The sequence below is a fragment of the Microcaecilia unicolor genome, chromosome 1 (assembly GCF_901765095.1).
Source record: "Microcaecilia unicolor chromosome 1, aMicUni1.1, whole genome shotgun sequence".
Lineage (NCBI taxonomy): Eukaryota > Metazoa > Chordata > Amphibia > Gymnophiona > Siphonopidae > Microcaecilia > Microcaecilia unicolor.
Genome location: NC_044031.1, coordinates 672,339,291 through 672,356,693, shown reverse-complemented (window position 1 = coordinate 672,356,693; position 17,403 = coordinate 672,339,291). Strand labels below are relative to the sequence as shown.

The 17,403-nt window shown below is 45.3% G+C and overlaps 1 protein-coding gene across 1 annotated transcript in view; it reads left to right on the top strand.

The window, feature by feature from the left end:
* The window catches only part of TMEM266 (transmembrane protein 266), a 252,753-nt gene that overhangs the window by 129,303 nt on the left and 106,047 nt on the right, over positions 1-17,403 (top strand). Inside the window, exon 6 of the mRNA XM_030187354.1 lies at positions 3,203-3,259. Within this exon, the coding sequence (XP_030043214.1) occupies positions 3,203-3,259 (57 nt within the window). The remainder of the gene's footprint in view (positions 1-3,202; positions 3,260-17,403) is intronic.

Here is a 17,403-nt window from a genome sequence, read left to right as displayed (position 1 = left end):
TTGTAAGACACGTCCCACTGCTTCAGTTAGCTGGAAAGTTGTTATTCAGAGAATAAAGATTACCCGGCCACACTGGCGCCATCTTGCTTAATGTTGGCCACGCGTGTCTTCTCTTTCTTTTTTTTTTTACGCATTTGCTCAACATTCCATGGAAGTCAAGGCGCTAACATATAGCCTGGTTCATCCAAAATGACATTTCAGGAGGGTAATTTTGGTGTGGGTCGTTGCTGGTCCCAGGAGAGCAAGGAAGCACGCCTTGCTGCTTCTACTGCATCACGTGATCTCTGGATGGTAATTTTAACACTTTACCCTGTATTAGATTCTACGCCACAGTCATGGCACAAGTAAACAATTTATATACTATTCAGCTTCTCATGCCTTTTCGTCGCGTATTGATTATTTTTTTTTTTACCAGAGATTTCTCTCCAATGTGGAACGCATGGAAATGGACTGCATAGTGTGGTCGGATCTTGCCCTGATCTGGGTTAATATAAGGGACAATGTCTCGTTCAGAAGCTCCACTTTTGAAGACTTAATGAGACTTTGTTGGATAAGGAGTATGTAGTGCAAGATCTAACTAAAGACATACCTCTATTTCTTCCTAAGTACTCTACTTCGTAGTTTTCTGTGGGTACCCTTTGGGATAGCCAAGGAGTTTGTTAGAGGCCATTTTATCATGTGGGCTAGTAAGTTAAAAAAGGAATGTGAGAGCCAAGATTAAGATAGTCAGCGGTGTCTTTTCCATTTAGAGCATCAGTGTGCTCAGGCGCCGACTCCTGTCTTGATGCATCAGATCCAGATGTGCACCAGTCTTTAAAAGTTCTCTGGGCTGATGAGGTAGTATTTAATATGAATAAGGTGAAGCAAGTCTATTTTGAGGAGTGTAATAAGGCTGGTAAATTGCTTGCCTCTCAATTGAAGCAGCAGCAGGTGCAAACGCAGATTGTGTCCATTCGGGATCTAGACTTGAGAGGCTGTTTTTTTACGCTTTTTTTATTCTCTCAATTCTTCTGAGATGCAGGCTACTCCACTTAATATGCAGAGGTATTTGGAGGGTGTGACTCTAGCTCTTCTTACAGACAGTCAGCGGGAATTTTTAGATCAGGATATTCAGGTTGAGGAGTTAAATTTTGCTATTCGGTCCCTGAAACCCGGTAAATTGCCAGGATTGGATGGCCTCACAGCTAAATTTTATAAAATGTTTTGGGGGCTTTGGCTCCCCTGCTAGCCCAAGTTTTGAATTGAGTTCTTGGAGGGACCTTTGCCTAATTCTATGATGGAGGCTGGCATCACTATTTTACCCAAACCTGGTGAAGATGCTAAACAATATGGCTCTTACTGGCCAATTTCCCTCCTCAACCTGGATGTTAAATGTTTGGCCAGTGTTCTTGCAAAGCAGTTAAATGTTCATATTGTAGATCTTATTCATGAGGATATATGTGTGTTTATTCCTCAGCATACCGCAGGGGATAATGTTAGGTGGGTTATTCAGTTTAACTGGTATGCCCAACAGACTGGGATTCCCATGATTTTATTAGCTATCTACACCGAAAAGTTCTGGACACTGGGTTTTGGTCCTTATTGTAGTTCATGGATCACTGCTTTATATACTTCTCCCACTGCCAGAATTTGAGTATATAGGGGCTATTCAGAGGCCTTTTTTATTGGATGGGGAGCCAGGCAGGGTTTCCCCCTGTCACCTTTGTTTGCCTTAACGGTGGAGTCCTTAGCAACTCGTATATGTCAGGATCCTACTATCAAGGGTTGGGTATACATAGTAACATAACATAGTAACATAGTAGATGACGGCAGAAAAAGACCTGCATGGTCCATCCAGTCTGCCCAAGACAAACTCATATGTGTATACCCTACCTTGAATTTGCACCTGTCCCCCTGAGGGCACACGAACAGAGCAGATCGTTTAACAAGCAAAAAATGATTTATTAATGGAAAAACAAATTGCACAATATGTATATATATCCTTACCTTCAGCATCGCTTCCATTACTTTTCCAATAACCGAAGTGAGGCTTACCGGCCTGTAGTTTCCAGCTTCTTCCCTATCACCACTTTTGTGAAGAGGGACCACCTCCGCCGTTTTCCAATCCTTCGGAACCTGTCCTGTCTCCAAGGATTTATTAAATCTTTAAGAGGACCCGCCAGAACCTCTCTGAGCTCCCTCAGTATTCTGGGGTGGATCCCGTCCAGTCCCATGGCTTTGTCCACCTTTAGCTTTCCAAGTTGTTGATACACAGTCTCTTCCGTGAATGGTGCTCTATCCACCTCATTCTCAGGTGTACTTTTGCCAGTCCCTCTCGGTCCTTCTCCAGGATTTTCTTCAGTGAAAACAGAACAAAAGTATCTATTTAGCAAATTGGCTAAATAGATGGATGGATAGAGGGATGGATAGAGGGATGGAGGAGTACAGACAGGCTTACTTTTGAAAGAGAAGGGCGCCCATCTTTCGACATAAATCGGGAGATGGGCGTCCTTCTCCCAGGGTCGCCCAAATCGGCATAATTGAAAGCTGATTTTGGGTGTCCTCAACTGTTTTCCGTTGCAGGGACGACCAAAGTTCACGGGGGCGTGTCGGAAGCGTAGCGAAGGCGGAACTGGGGCGTGCTTAACACATGGGCGTCCTCGGCTGATAATGGAAAAAAGAAGGGCGACCCTGATGAACATTTGGCCGACTTTACTTGGTCCTTTTTTTTTTTTTACAGCCACAAAAATGTGCTCTAAATGACCAGATGACCACCGGAGGGAATTGAGGATGACCTCCCCCTACTCCCCCAGTGGTCACTAACCCCCTCCCACCCTAAAAAAAAATTTAAAATATTTTTTCCAGCCTCTTTGCCAGCCTCAAATATCATACCCAGCTCCATGACAGCAGTATGCAGGTCCCTGGAGCAGTTTTAGTGGGTACTGCAGTGCACTTCAGACAGGCAGACCCAGGCCCATCCCCCCTTACCTGTTATACTTGTGGTGGTAAATGTGATTCTTCCAAAACCCACCACAAACCCACTGTACCCACATGCAGGTGCCAGGTTCTGGAAAGTTTGTTCTCCTTAGCGCTGTGCAGTTCACATGATTCACTCATATGATTATATTCAGACAACATCTATTATAGGTAAGCAACTTCAGGTTGCTGAAAGAAGTAAACACTATTTAAGACTGAATTAATTTATTTTTATTTCTCTTGTTAGACAATTTTAAGGATCATAGTTCTTGGTATATGGGACTACATTGAAAACAAAGTAGAGGTAAGCAGTGAAGCAAGTGTTTGTTTTCTGTGTTGAATATGACTTAGTATTTATGTGGAGGCACTATTTATCTTCCAAAGGTCAGTACTTCACACATTTCTAAGCTATATAGTCATATGCCCTCAATAGAAATTAAAAGTTGAAATTCATTTTTTTCCACCCAAGATGATGGGAACACCTCCAGAACCACCAACTTATTTTGAATGGGTAAATCTAACTGCCTAGTGAAACCAGACGGCCCTCCTAGCAGGTGAAATCTTCACTCTGCATGATCTACCTAACTAACTTAAGGAGTCTCTTTGAGGGGCATAATCGAATGGCGCCAGCCATCTATATGGCCAGCGCCGCAAAGAGCAGTCTCGAACCGTATTATCAAAAAAGATGGCCGGCCATCTTTCGTTTCGATAATACGGTTGGGGCTGGCCAAATGTCAGAGATGGCTGGGTTTGAGATGGCCAGCATCAGTTTTCACCGATAATGGAAACCGATGCCGGCCATCTCAAACCCGGCCAAATCCAAGGCATTTGGTCGTGGGAGGAGCCAGCATTTGTAGTGCACTGGTCCCCCTCACATGCCAGGACACCAACTGGGCACCCTGGGGGCACTGCAGTGGACTTCAAAAATTGTTCCCAGGTGCATACCTCCCTTGCCTTGTGTGCTGAGCCCCCCAAATCCCCCCCAAAACCCACTACCCACAACTGTACAACACTACCATAGCCCTAAGTGGTGAAGGGGGGCACCTACATGTGGGTACAGTGGGGGTTTGGAGGGCTCCCATTTACCACCACACGTGTAACAGGTAGGGTGGGGATGGGCCTGGGTCCGCCTGCCTGAAGTGCACTGCAGTACCCACTACAACTGCTCCAGGGACCTGCATACTGCTGTCATGGAGCTGGGTATGACATTTGAGACTGGTATAGAGGCTGGCAAAAAAGTGATTTTTATTTTTTTTGGGGGGTGGGAGGGGGTTGGTGACCACTGGGGGAGTAAGGGGAGGTGATCCCCGATTCCCTCCGGTGGTCATCTGCTCAGTTGGGGCACTTTTTTGAAGCTTGGTCCTAAAATATTTTGGTGCTTATAGGCAAGACTTGGGGGGAGGGGCATGTCATACACTGCAAAGATTAGAGAGTCAGATGAATGAATACAGGTAGGCTATACCCCTTTCAAGCAGCACATGGTTCTAAAGTAAGCGAGAAAAGGCCTGGGTATCTAATATCTGATGACTTCAAAATTTGGTACCCTGGGCAGTTGCCTGTGCTTAAATCTGAGCCAGCACATCACACTGTGCTCTAATTGTAGATGTGGCCAGCTTTAGAATCCAGGGAGAAGAGTCATGTAACAGTTTTCCAAGTAGATTTTTCTGTACTTATTTCAAGTGCAATCATATTCATTGAATCTGCAGGAAATACAAAGATCATGGAAGAAATTATTTTATTGAGAACAAACTGCTTTTTTCTCCTATTGCTGGCTTCAGTTAAATTGCCTTTGGTACATGATCAATAGATTCCACCACTGTAGTTTGACTTCAAACGTACTGACTTTAGTAAAATGGGGAATACCCTAAGTAAAGTAAACCGTAGAAGGAGTAACAACAGAAACAGAATGGAAAACATGAAACATTTATGAATTAAAATTAATCTCAAGTAAAACACCAAGACCTGCCATCACTGAAAGTGTACAAACTGATAACAAAGCAAATGTTAAAAAAGGGCCCAAAAATAAAAATAGGAAATGTAAAAAAAAAAATTTCATATATCACCATGGTTATAAAAGAAATAAATGGATACTGTTACTTTAAACATTCAAATTGATTTTATAAGCAACACTTGACAAAAATGTTTTACGGTCAATATTATTTGTAGAGTACTCTTGAATTAAATTAGTAATCTGATAACTCACATTTTTTTATTTCTTTGAAATTTGTCTCCTTGACCGCTGCCTAAAACACTGGAATGCAAAGCAAAGAGTCCTTGTGTTGAAGAGCAGACAAATTTTTAAAAGGATGGATGGTGATAATCTATCTGCGTTTGAAAGGCACAGTGCCATCGTTCAAGCTTGTTATTAGTTCTTGCTATGCTTTCAGTGGTTCTTTCATGAACCGTCTGTATCTTAGGAGGAAAATGAGGACGTCTACAGACACCTCTGATTTCTGTGACATATGTAAGTATCTTCAAAATAGTCCAACAAATCCTGAAATCTTAAAGTTCAATAACTTGGCTTCATCTAGAATATCATCAAAAGCTTTGGGCGCTTCCTTAACAGGTAAAAATGCCAAAGAGCACAATGACTGTACCACACGATATATGCTACAGTCCAATCCATTACATTGCACATGTCTCCATATAGACTGAGTCAAATGGAAAAAAAACATCCCTGAATATTAAAATCCGGGAATTCCTCCTCGAAAGCTGCTTTTGATGCAAGCTCAAAATCCATAATACAAGTTTCTGTAGCTAAATAATAGCAAAATGTCTTTAATAAAGCAAAAAGACAAGAATAGGTAGCTTGAATTTGAGTTGGGAGGATTGTATAAATGCAAGGATAAACTTTGCTACTACAAACTGCACGAATAGCAATAAACTGACAGAATATTAAAGGAACAGCTTTAAAAGTCCCATCATAATCCAAACATAAATGTTTTGTACTTTTTGGGATCTTGCCAGGTATTTGTGACCTGGATTGGCCACTGTTGGAAACAGGATGCTGGGCTTGATGGACCTCTGGTCTTTCACAGTATGGCAATACTTATGTACTTATGTTATGTACTCATTGCCATTTGTACAACTGTATTTGCAATGTAGCACAAACCGCACAGTCTTACCCAGATGAATGGCAGTCTCATGTTTCTCTGGAATAAGCAAAACCACAGTAGAGCTTGGTTCTGCCTCAAATCCATCAAGGCATTTCTGAGCATGCTGAATTTTATGAGCCATAGACATTTTCCAGGGAGCAGAAGTGAGAACTTTTTCAGTAAAAGATATTAAAGCAGAACTTATCATACGGCAAGGTGTAAACGTATTAACACCCCATCAAGTGCCATTCTTTCTAATTTCACCTTAAGCTCTTCGGAGGCAGGTTCAGGTGGATAGTTATGAGGTCTCAATTCTTGAAAAGACACATTAGCAGCATTATCCAAAAAGGTAATTAAACTGCCATTGCAACCCTGCTGGTGAAGAAAAGCACAATGGACCTAACCAACTACCGCCCAGTAGCATCTATTCCACTTATAATCAAACTCATGGAGGGCATAGTGACGAAACAACTTACTGAATACTTAAATAAACACTCAATTCTGCACGAGTCTCAATCAGGATTTTGGTCAAATCACAGCACCGAAACTGTTCTAGTGTCCGCAATGAACTCATTCAAACAAGCAATTGCAACTGGTAACAACATACTCCTCCTACAATTCGACATGTCCAGTGCCTTTGACATGGTTGATCATGGAATACTATTACATGTACTAGAATACTTCGGAGTAGGAGGCACAGTTCTCAAATGGTTCAAAGGATTCCTGACCACAAGATCATACCCAGTGGCGTAGTGAGGGGGGCTGCCACCCGGGGCAGGGCGTTTTGCCGTTGCACCCCCCCCCCCCCCCGGGTGCAGCACGATGACATACCCCCCCCCCCTCGGTGCATCGACATCCCCCGACCCAGTGCCCACACTCTTCCATTCAACCAGCTCCCTACCTTTAAAAAAATATCGGAATCCTCGCGCCTGCACGTAAAAGAAATGTGCACCATCTCATCGGGCCTTCCCTCGCTCTGTCTGTCCCGCCCTCCGCTGACACAACTTCCTATTTCCGCAAGGGCAGGACAGACAGAGCGAGAGAAGGCCTGATGAGACGCTGCACATTTCTTTTACGTGCAGGCGCGAGGCGCTGCGCCTCGCTTCGGATTCCAATATTTTTTTAAAGATAGGGGGAGCTGGTTGGACGGAGGAGGGTGGGCACGGGGGGGGGGGTGTCGATGCGCCAAGGGGGGGAGCTGGCAGGGAGCACCCCCCCCCCCCCCGAGCTGACACCCCTCCTGCCCTCCCTTGCTAGGCCACTGATCATGCCAAGTCACAACGAACGCGGACAGATCACCCCCATGGATACCTGAATGTGAAGTCCCCCAAGGATCCCCCCTTTCACCAACCTTATTCAACCTAATGATGATACCGTTAGCCAAACTTCTAGCCAATCAAAACCTCAACCCCTACATATATGCAGATGACGTCACAATTTACATCCCGTTCAAATATGACCTAAATGAAATCACCAACGAGATCAACCAAAGCCTCCAAATAATGCACACCTGGACAGATGCATTCCAACTAAAACTTAACGCAGAAAAGACACAATGTCTTGTACTCACCTCACAACATAACACAAAAAACTTCTCCACCATAATCACACCATACTGTTCTCTTCCTGTCTCACAAAACTTGAAAATTCTTGGAGTTACCATTGACCGAAACCTCACTCTTGATACCCACGTGAAGAACACGACGAAAAAGATGTTTTACTCCATGTGGAAACTCAAAAGAGTAAAATCTTTCTTCCCAAGATACATCTTCCGTACCCTGATACAGTCAATGGTAATAAGTCATCTGGACGACTGCAACGCACTGTACGCTGGCTGCAAAGAACAGACTATCAAAAAACTCCAAACAGCCCAGAATACTGCCGCCAGACTCATATTTGGAAAAACGAAATATGAAAATGTAAAACCCCTAAGAGAGAAACTACACTGGCTCCCCCTTAAAGGACGCATCGCGTTCAAGATCTGCACAGTTGTACACAAAATCATTCACGCAGAGGCCCCAAGCTACATGCTAAACCTTGTGAACCTACCCCCCAGAAACACCACAAGATCATCCCGCAAATTTCTCAACCTGCACTTCCCGAGCTGTAAAGGTCTAAAATACAAGTCGATGCATGCCACTACCTTCTCTTACATGAGCACGCAGCTATGGAATGCATTACCTACACACCTAAAAACAATCAATGAAACAACTATCTTTCGCAAATCTCTGAAGACATACTTCTTCAATAAGGTCTACAATGAGAACCTACAACCTCACTAATCCACCTCATCCAACCCCCTCAGTTATGCAAGCCCACCTTCTATACCTACCCTAATTACTCCCTTCTTTCTTCCTTTACGTAATCTCTGCACATTACTAAATGTACCTGATATCCTGGAACGACAGTGTTAATAAAACTATGTAAGCCACATTGAGCCTGCAAATAGGTGGAAAAATGTGGGATACAAATGCAATAAATAATAATAATAATAATAATAATTTCCAGTTTAAAATGGACTTGTACATAAGTATTGCCGTACTGGGATAGACCAAAGGTCCATCAAGCCCAGCATCCTGTTTCCAACAGTGACCAATCCAGGTCACAAATACCTGGCAAGATCCCTAAACAGTACAAAACATGTTATGCTGCTTATCCCAGAAATAAGCAGTGGATTTTCCCCAAGTCCATTTTAATAATGATCTATGGATTTTTCCTTTAGGAAGCTAGCCAAACGTTTTTTAAACCCCACTAAGCTAACCGCCTTTACCACATTCTCTGGCAATGAATTCCAGAATTTAGTTACACGTTGAGTGAAGAAAAGGTTTCTCCGATTCGTTTTAAATTTACTACTTTCTAGCTTCATTGAATGCCCCCTAGTCCTAGTATTTTTGGAAAGAGTAAACAGACACTTCACGTCTACCCTTTCCACTCCACTCATTATTTTATAGACCTCTTATCATATCTCCCCTCAGCCACCTTTTCTCCAAGCTGAAGAGCCCTAGCCGCTTTAGACTTTCCTCAAAGGGAAGTCGTCCCATCCCCTTTATAATTTTTGTCACACTTCTCTGCACCTCTTCTAATTCCACTATATGTTTTTTGAGATTTGGTGACTAGAATTGAACACAATATTCAAGATGCGGTCGCACCATGGAGTGATACAAGGTCATTATAATGTCCTCATTTTTGTTTTCCATTCCTTTCCTAATAATACCTAACTTTCTATTTGCTTTCTTAGCTGCCGCCTCACACAGAATAGAAGGTTTCAACGTATCATCAACGACGACACCTAGATTTTTTTCTTGGTCAGTGATTCTTAACGTAGAACCTTGCATTACGTAGCTATAATTCGGGTTCCTCTTTTCCATATGCATCTCTTTGCACTTGCTGACATTAAACGTCATCTGCCATTTAGACGCCCAGTCTCGTAAGGTCCTCTTGTAATTTTTCACAATCCTCTTGCGATTTAACAACTTTGAATAACTTTGTGTCGTGAGCAAATTTTATTACCTCACTAGTTACTCCCATCTCTAGGTCATTTATAAATATGTTAAAAAGCAGCGGTCCCAGCACAAACCCCTGGGGAACCCCACCTACTGCCCTTCTCCATTGAGAATACTGACCATTTAACCCTACTCTCTGTTTTCTATCTTTTAACCAGTTTTTATTCCACAATAGGACACTACCTCCTATCCCATGACTCTCCAATTTCCTCGGGAGTTTTTCATGAGGTACTTTCTCAAACGCTTGTTGAAAATCCAGATACACAGTATCAACTGGCTCACCTTTATCCACATGTTTGTTCACCCCTTCAAAGAAATGTAGTAGATTGGTGAGGCAAGATTTCCCTTCACTTAATCCATGTTGGCTTTGTCTCATTAATTCATGCTTTGGAATGTTCTCTGTAATTTTGTTCTTTATAATAGTCTCTACCATTTTGCCTGGCACCGATGTCAGGCTCACCGGTCTATAATTTCCCAGATCTCCTCTGGAACCTTTTTTAAAAATCAGTGTTACATTGGCCACCCTCCAATCTTCCGGTACCACACTCGATTTTAAAGATAAATTACATATTACTAACAGTAGTTCCGCAAGTTCATTTTTCAATTCTGTCAGTACTCTGGGATGGATACCTTCCAGTCCAGGAGATTTGCTACTCTTCAATTAGTCAGATTGCCCCTTTACAATCCTCCAGGTTTATAGAAATTTTATTCAGTATCTCCAACTCATCTGCTTTGAATACCATTTCTGGCACCGGTATCTCTCCCAAATCTTCTTCGTTGAAGACTGAAGCAAAGAATTCATTTGACCTCTCCGCTATGGCTTTGTCTTCCCTGATTGCCTCTTTTACCCCTTGGTCATCTAGCGGTCCAACCAATTCTTTTGCTGGCTTCCTGCTTTTAATATACCTAAAAAAAAATGTTTACTATGTGTTTTGGTCTCCAACACAATCTTTTTTTCAAAGTTCCTCTTTTTCTTCCTTATTAGCGCTTTGCATTTGACTTTACATTCCTTATGCTGTTTCTTATTATTTTCAGTCGGTTCCTTCTTCCATTTTCTGAAGGATTTTCTTTTAGCTCTAATAGCTTCCTTCACTTCACTTTTTAACCATGCCGGCTGTCGTTTGGTCTTCCTTCCTCCTTTTTTTAATACGCGAAATATATTTGACCTGGGCTTCCATGATGGTATTTTTGAACAGCATCCACGCCTGATGTAAATTTTTGACCCTCGCAGCCGCTCCTCTTTTTTTTCACCGTTCTCATTTTATCATAGTCTCCTTTTTGAAAGTTAAACGCTAATGTATTGGATTTCCTACGTATATTTACTCCAAATCTAATATCAAATCTGATCATATTAAGATCACTGTTATCAAATGGTCTCAGCACTATTACTTCTCACACCAGATCATGCACTGCACTAAGGACTATGTCTAGAATTTTTCCTTGCCGGCTTCTGTACAGCTGCTCCATATAGCAGTCCTTGATTTTGTCAAGGAATTTTATCTCCCTAGCATGCCCTGATGTTACATTCACCCTGTCAATATCAGGGTAATTGAAATCACCCAGGCCTCGACTAGCAGAACTTCGGCACACCTAAAATGCATGCTTAACCTATTGGCCTCCTTAAGAGATACGTGGAGGGGCATAATCGAACGCGAATGCCCATCTCCATGGGCGTCTATGTCCGAGAAGGGGTACGTGAAGGGGCGGGACAGACCGTATTAGCGAAAAAATGGGCGCCCATCTTTTTTTTCGATAATACGGTTTGTGCCGGGCAAATGCATCGGATATGTGCGGATTTGAGCTGGGCGGTTTCGTTTTTCAACAATAATGGAAAACGAAGGCACCCAGCTCAAAAATGAACAAATCCAAGGCATTGGGTCATGGGAGGGGCCAGGATTCGTAGTGCACTGGACCCCCCCTCACATGCCAGGACACCAACCGGGCACCCTAGGGGGCACTTGTAGCAAGTTAAAAAAAAAAAAGTAAAATACCTCCCAAGTCCATAGCTCCCTTCCTTTATTTATTTATTTTATTTATTTATGACATTTATATCCCACAGTATTCCCACCCATAGGCAGGCTCAATGTGGCGTACAATAATTAATAAGCAACAATAGTACAAAGTACAGTGGACAAGGTCACAGGAGAGAAGAGAAACAACGAAGGAGGAAGAGAGGGGAGGAGATAAATCAGCAAGGAAGGAGTCGTGGGCTAAAAGGGTACGGCACCTGTAGGGCTCTTAGCGTATGCATTGCCAAAGAGGAAGGTCTGAGCCCCTCAAATCCCCCCCAAAACCCACTGCCCACAACTGTACACCATTACCATAGCCCTTATGGCTGAAGGGGGGCACCTAGATGTGGGTACAGTGGGTTTTGGGGGCGGTTTGGAGGGCTCCCATTTACCACCACAAGTGTAACAGGTAGGGGGGGATGGGCCTGGGTCCACCTGGCTGACGTCCACTGCACCCACTAACAACTGCTCCAGGGACCTGCATACTGCTGTGATGGAGCTGGGTATGGCATTTGAGGCTGGCATACAGGCTGGGGAAAAAAGTTTTTAAAATTGTTTTTTTGAGGGTGGGAGGGGGTTAGTGACCACTGGGGGAGTCAGGGGAGGTCATCCCCGATTCCCTCCGGTGGTCATCTGGCCAGTTGGGGCACTTTTTGGAGGCTTGTTCGTGAGAAAAAAGGGTCCAGAAATAGTGACCCAACTTCTCAATTAAAAACGCTTTTCTTTTTTCCATTATCCGCCAAGGGCGCCCATCTCTGCTCGGCCGATAAACACGCCCCAGTCCCGCCTTCACCATGTCTCCGACACGCCCCCGTCAACTTTGTTCGTTCCCGCGACAGATTGCAGTTGAAGGCGCCCAAAATCGGCTTTCGATTATAACGATTTAGGCGCCCACCGGAGAAAGGCGCCCATCTCCCAATTTGGGTCGAAATATGGGCACCCATCACTTTCGAAAATAAGGCCGATAGTATCCTTGTTCTCAGAGAAAACAAAATTATTTACCTGTACCAGATATTCTCCATTTTGAATTTGGATATAACTCATGCATTTTTTAGTAGTTTAAGGTGAGTTACATTCAGGCACAGTAGTACCTTCAAGGGATGTACATTTTTTGAAATAACATAACTATCATTTTTATGATATGAAAAGCCCTGAAATTTCAATTTTTTTCTGTTTTGAGAGCATTATTTCTTAATAGTGTACTCTATTACTCAATTGTATGCACTATTGGCTCAGTAATGTATACTGTTTATCAATAGACAAACTATTAAAGAATATTATGCACTTGTGCAAAAGGGTACACTGTTCAATAATGCACACTATTGATTATATTGGCCCTGAAACCAAAAAAAGAATTTTTCTTTAAAGCAAACCAAATGAAAAATAATATGACATTTTTTGGCTGCACATCCTTAGTATTTTCTTGATCTTGGAGGGCTTACAATTTAAGGGCCCTGTTTACTAAGCAGCATTAAGGACACGTTAGCATTTTTAGCACATGCTTAACGCTAACTAGCCCATAGGAATATATGGGCGACTCTAGCATTTAGTGCGCATTAAAAATGCTAGCGCGTTTGTACCTGATGCAGTGGAGAGCTAAGGGAGCCTTTTACAAAGCTGCGCTAGTATTTTTAGCTCACGGTAAATGCTGAGACACCCATAGGAATATAATGGGCATCTCAGCGTTTACCACCAGCTGATTTTTACTGTGAGCTAAAAACTGTAGTGTGGCTTTGCAAAAGACCCCCCCGAAGATCACAAGTGGTAGTGGAACTTGAACCATGTTTCTCTGGTTCTCAGTCTACTGCTCTATTACGCTACTCCTATATTCCATGGACAGCAGGATACAATTCCCTTTACACATCCACCTACTTCCCCTTAAGAGTATTTTCTAAGTTTAAAATTGTGAAGGTTACATGTGTGACAGTGTGAGACGTGCGGTACATGCATAGTAAGTCACTCAAAGACTTCTAGAAATATTGTGCAGCTGTAGAAGCTTTTTCCTTGTCATCAGCAGCAGATGAATCCATTAACTGATGGGTTATGTCTGCCTACCAGCAGGTGGAGATAGAGAACACTGAAAAACCATAGTGCTCTATGGACAGGTAGCTCCATCTGCCTTCAGTATTTCTCTATCTACCAGCAGGTGTGGATGTAGCTTGATCAGCTCCTGGAAAAATTCTGCCTGGGGTGGCGCCTGTGCTTTGCCAGTTGAAGCTGGGGTGTTATGGTTGGTGGTGCCCACTTTGAAGGCATATATGTTCGCCCTTTCCATGCCTTACCCATCCCCCTGCCTACCGGAGTGCCTCTGTTGCTGCCTGCCTCCAACTTTCCGCACAGCGTAAAAAAAAAAAAAAGGAGTACGCATGGATTCTGCATAATTATTCTGAGGCTATTTTCAGCATGCAGCTTGACTGGAGCTTGTTTGACTCGGTCTTTGAGGTGAGAGTGGTGCCCTGCTCCTCCGGGGAGGTCCCGCGGACACTGTTCCGAACGAGGTAAGTTTTGGCGCAAAGCCGCCATTTTAGTTATATAATTCCGTCCGGTCGGACGATGGCTGCTGAAGCAGTTAAACACTACTCCTGTTGTAGTAATCGTAGATCAGCAGCGGGGCTCTGTAAGACGTGCTCTTTAGACGCTATAGTTAGTACGAGCATGGCGAGCGATGATTCTTCTCGCTCAATTGTGCTGGCAGCGAGCGCCATTTTGGAAGCGCCGCATGTCTCGACCCTCGCTGTTGCGGAGGAGTCTGAGTGCAGGAGGATGCCTCGGTTAGAGGTTTCCAGAGGAGCTCCTGTTCCTGTTTCTCCTAATTCTACTACTACTATTTAGCATTTCTATAGCGCTACAAGGCATACGCAGCGCTGCACAAACATAGAAGAAAGACAGTCCCTGCTCAAAGAGCTTACAATCTAATAGACAAAAAATAAATAAAGTAAGCAAATCAAATCAATTAATGTGAACGGGAAGGAAGAGAGGGAGGGTAGGTGGAGGCGAGACCTCTAATTCAGAGACGGAAGGTCAGGGTGAGTTTTTCTCCCCAGAGTTTGTGCTTTTAATGCATAAAGCCTTCATGCTGAAAAGAGCTCTGCCGCAAGTGTCTGACACTGCGCTGCTGTCTGGTTTCCCCCCGGGTGTTGATGGCCCGGGGCTGGCTGCTTCCCCCGAGTTTTGGAAGGACACTAAACATAGACGGGTAAATTCCCCATCGTAGAGTGGCACACTTCCCTTCCCTCCCCCACCCCGTGGTCGGACGGTGTGGATTCTGAGGGTTCTGGCAGGGCCTCATGGTCTGATGAGCCAGAGGAAGGTGCCGGTTTGCCACCGGATCTGGATGATCCCAATGCGGTGAGGAGACCTTACAAGTCTTGTTGCACCTCGGAGCGGTGATCCCTGTGCCTCCCGCCGAACGCGACTGCGGTCGCTACTCCATTTACTTTGTGGTGCCTTGAAGAGGCGGGTCTTTCCGACCGATCCTCGACTTAAGGTCAGTCAACAAGGCACTAAGAGTGCGGCATTTTCGCATGGAAACCCTGCGCTCCGTCATGGTGGCAGTTCAGCCAGGAGAGTTTCTCACGTCTCTGGACCTAAAAGGAGCTTACTTGCACATTCCTATTTGGCCCCCGCATCAATGGTTCCTCCGGTTTGCGGTGTTGGGAAAGCATTTCCAGTTTCAGGCCTTGCCTTTTGGCCTCGCCACAGCTCCCCGCAGCTTTTCCAAGGTAATGGTGGTAGTAGCTGCCTTTCTCAGGTGAGAGGGTATCAGGGTTCACTCGTACCTCGACGACTGGCTCATCAGAGCGGATTCGGCAGACGAAAGTCATCTGGCCAGAGCCAGAGTGGTCTCAGTACTGCAATCTCTTGGCTGGGTCGTCAATATACCCAAAAGTCACCTGACCCCCTCTCAGTCTCTAGAATATTTGGAGGTCCGGTTCGACATGGCGTCGGGGTTTGTTTTTCTACCCGACCAAAGGTGGTGCAGGCTTCAGAATCGGGTCCGTCTGCTCCTGTGGATGCCTCGCCCGCGAGCTTGGGACTTTGTCCAGCTATTGGGGTCGATGACGGCTACTTTGGAGGTAGTGCCATGGGCAAGAGCGCACTTGACCACTGCAGATTGCCCTGCTTCAATGATGGTCTCCCATGTCCCAGGGTTATCAACGCAGACTAACATGGCTCCCTGCGGCCCGGCTCAGTATGGAGTGGTGGCTCTCTGACAGCATGCTGTGGCGAGGAATGCCGCTGGCGCTTCTCTCCTGGTGCCTGGTAATAACCGATGCCAGCCTGGTCGGCTGGGGAGCACATTGCCAGGGAAGCTATGCCCAGGGTCTGTGGACACCTGAGGAAACGGGGTGGTCCATCAATTGCTTGGAACTGAGAGCGATATTCCAGGCTCTTCTGGCCTTTCACAAGACCCTGGAGGGGCTGGCTGTCAGAGTTCTGTCGGACAACACGACAGCGGTGGCCTACCTAAATCGACAGGGTGGCACTCAGTGCAGGGCACTGGCCGCAGAGGCCGCTCAGGTTTGCCACTGGGCCGAGCTACACCAGCAGCTTCTTTCTGCAGTGCATATAGCAGGTCAGAGCAATGTGCAAGCCGATTTTCTCAGCAGGCATCAAATCGACCCAGCGAAGTGGGACTGGCAGACGAAGTGTTTCTTCAGATCTGTGCCAAATGGGGAATGCCCGTAGCGGATCTAATGGCATCAGGCGCAAATGCCAAAGTCCCGTGCTTTTTTAGCAGACGGAGAGATCCTCGCTCGGCGGGGTTGGATGCGCTGGCTCAACCCTGGCCCTCGGGCCTCCTGTATGTGTTCCCTCCTTGGCCCTTGATAGGGCGAGTCCTCCTGCGAATTCGGCTACATCGAGGAGTGGTGATTCTTATTGCCCCGGATTGGCCCAGGCGGCGATGGTACGCGGACCTCCGGCGGATGCTGGTGGAGGCCCCTCTTCCTTTGCCTCTGGTGCCGAACCTGTTGATGCAGGGACCGGTGACCATGGAGGATCCCTGCTGCTTTGGTCTTACGGCATGGCTCTTGAGAAGGCACAATTGAGAGACAAAGGCTATTCTAACAAAGTAATCTCCACTCTCTTGCAGGCCTGCAAGCGGTTCACTTCCGTTGCTTATGCTCGGATCTGGCGCCAGTTTGAGGCGTGGTGTGTTTCAAAGGCGATCACACCCACACGGGCTTCAGTCTCGCCGATACTGGACTTTTTGCAGGATGGTTTACAAAAAGGCTTGGCCTACAATTCCCTGCGAGTACAAGTGGCAGCATTGGCATGCTTTCGAGGGAAGGTCTCTGGCTTGTCCCTAGCCGCTCACCAGGACATTGCCCGATTTGTAAGAGGGGCACTCCAGCTCCGCCCGCTGGTGCGGCTGCCGTGTCCGGCTTGGAACCTGGGGCTGGTGTCGAAGGCTCTCCAGTGTTCGCCCTTCGAGCCGCTGAGGCAAGCTTTGGAGAAGGATGTGACTCTAAAGACAGTCTTTTTGGTGGCCATGACATCGGCGAGGTGGGTGTCTGAGCTCCAGGCACTATCCTGTCGAGACCCTTTATTACAATTCTCAGAGTCCAGAGTAACGGTAAGTACGGTACCTTCTTTCCTGCCTAAGGTGGTTTCAGCGTTTCACCTAAACCAGCCCATTTATCTGCCCTCCTTTTCTAGGGAGGAGTTTCCGGAATCTTTTGGGCAGTTACATCTTCTGGATGTTCACAGGGCTGTCTTGCAGTATCTGCAAATGTCAAATGACTTCAGGACCTCTGATCACCTTTTTGTCTTGTTGTCAGGTCCTCGAAGAGGGTCTCCGGCGTCTAAGGCCACTATAGCCCGTTCGCTCAAAGAAGT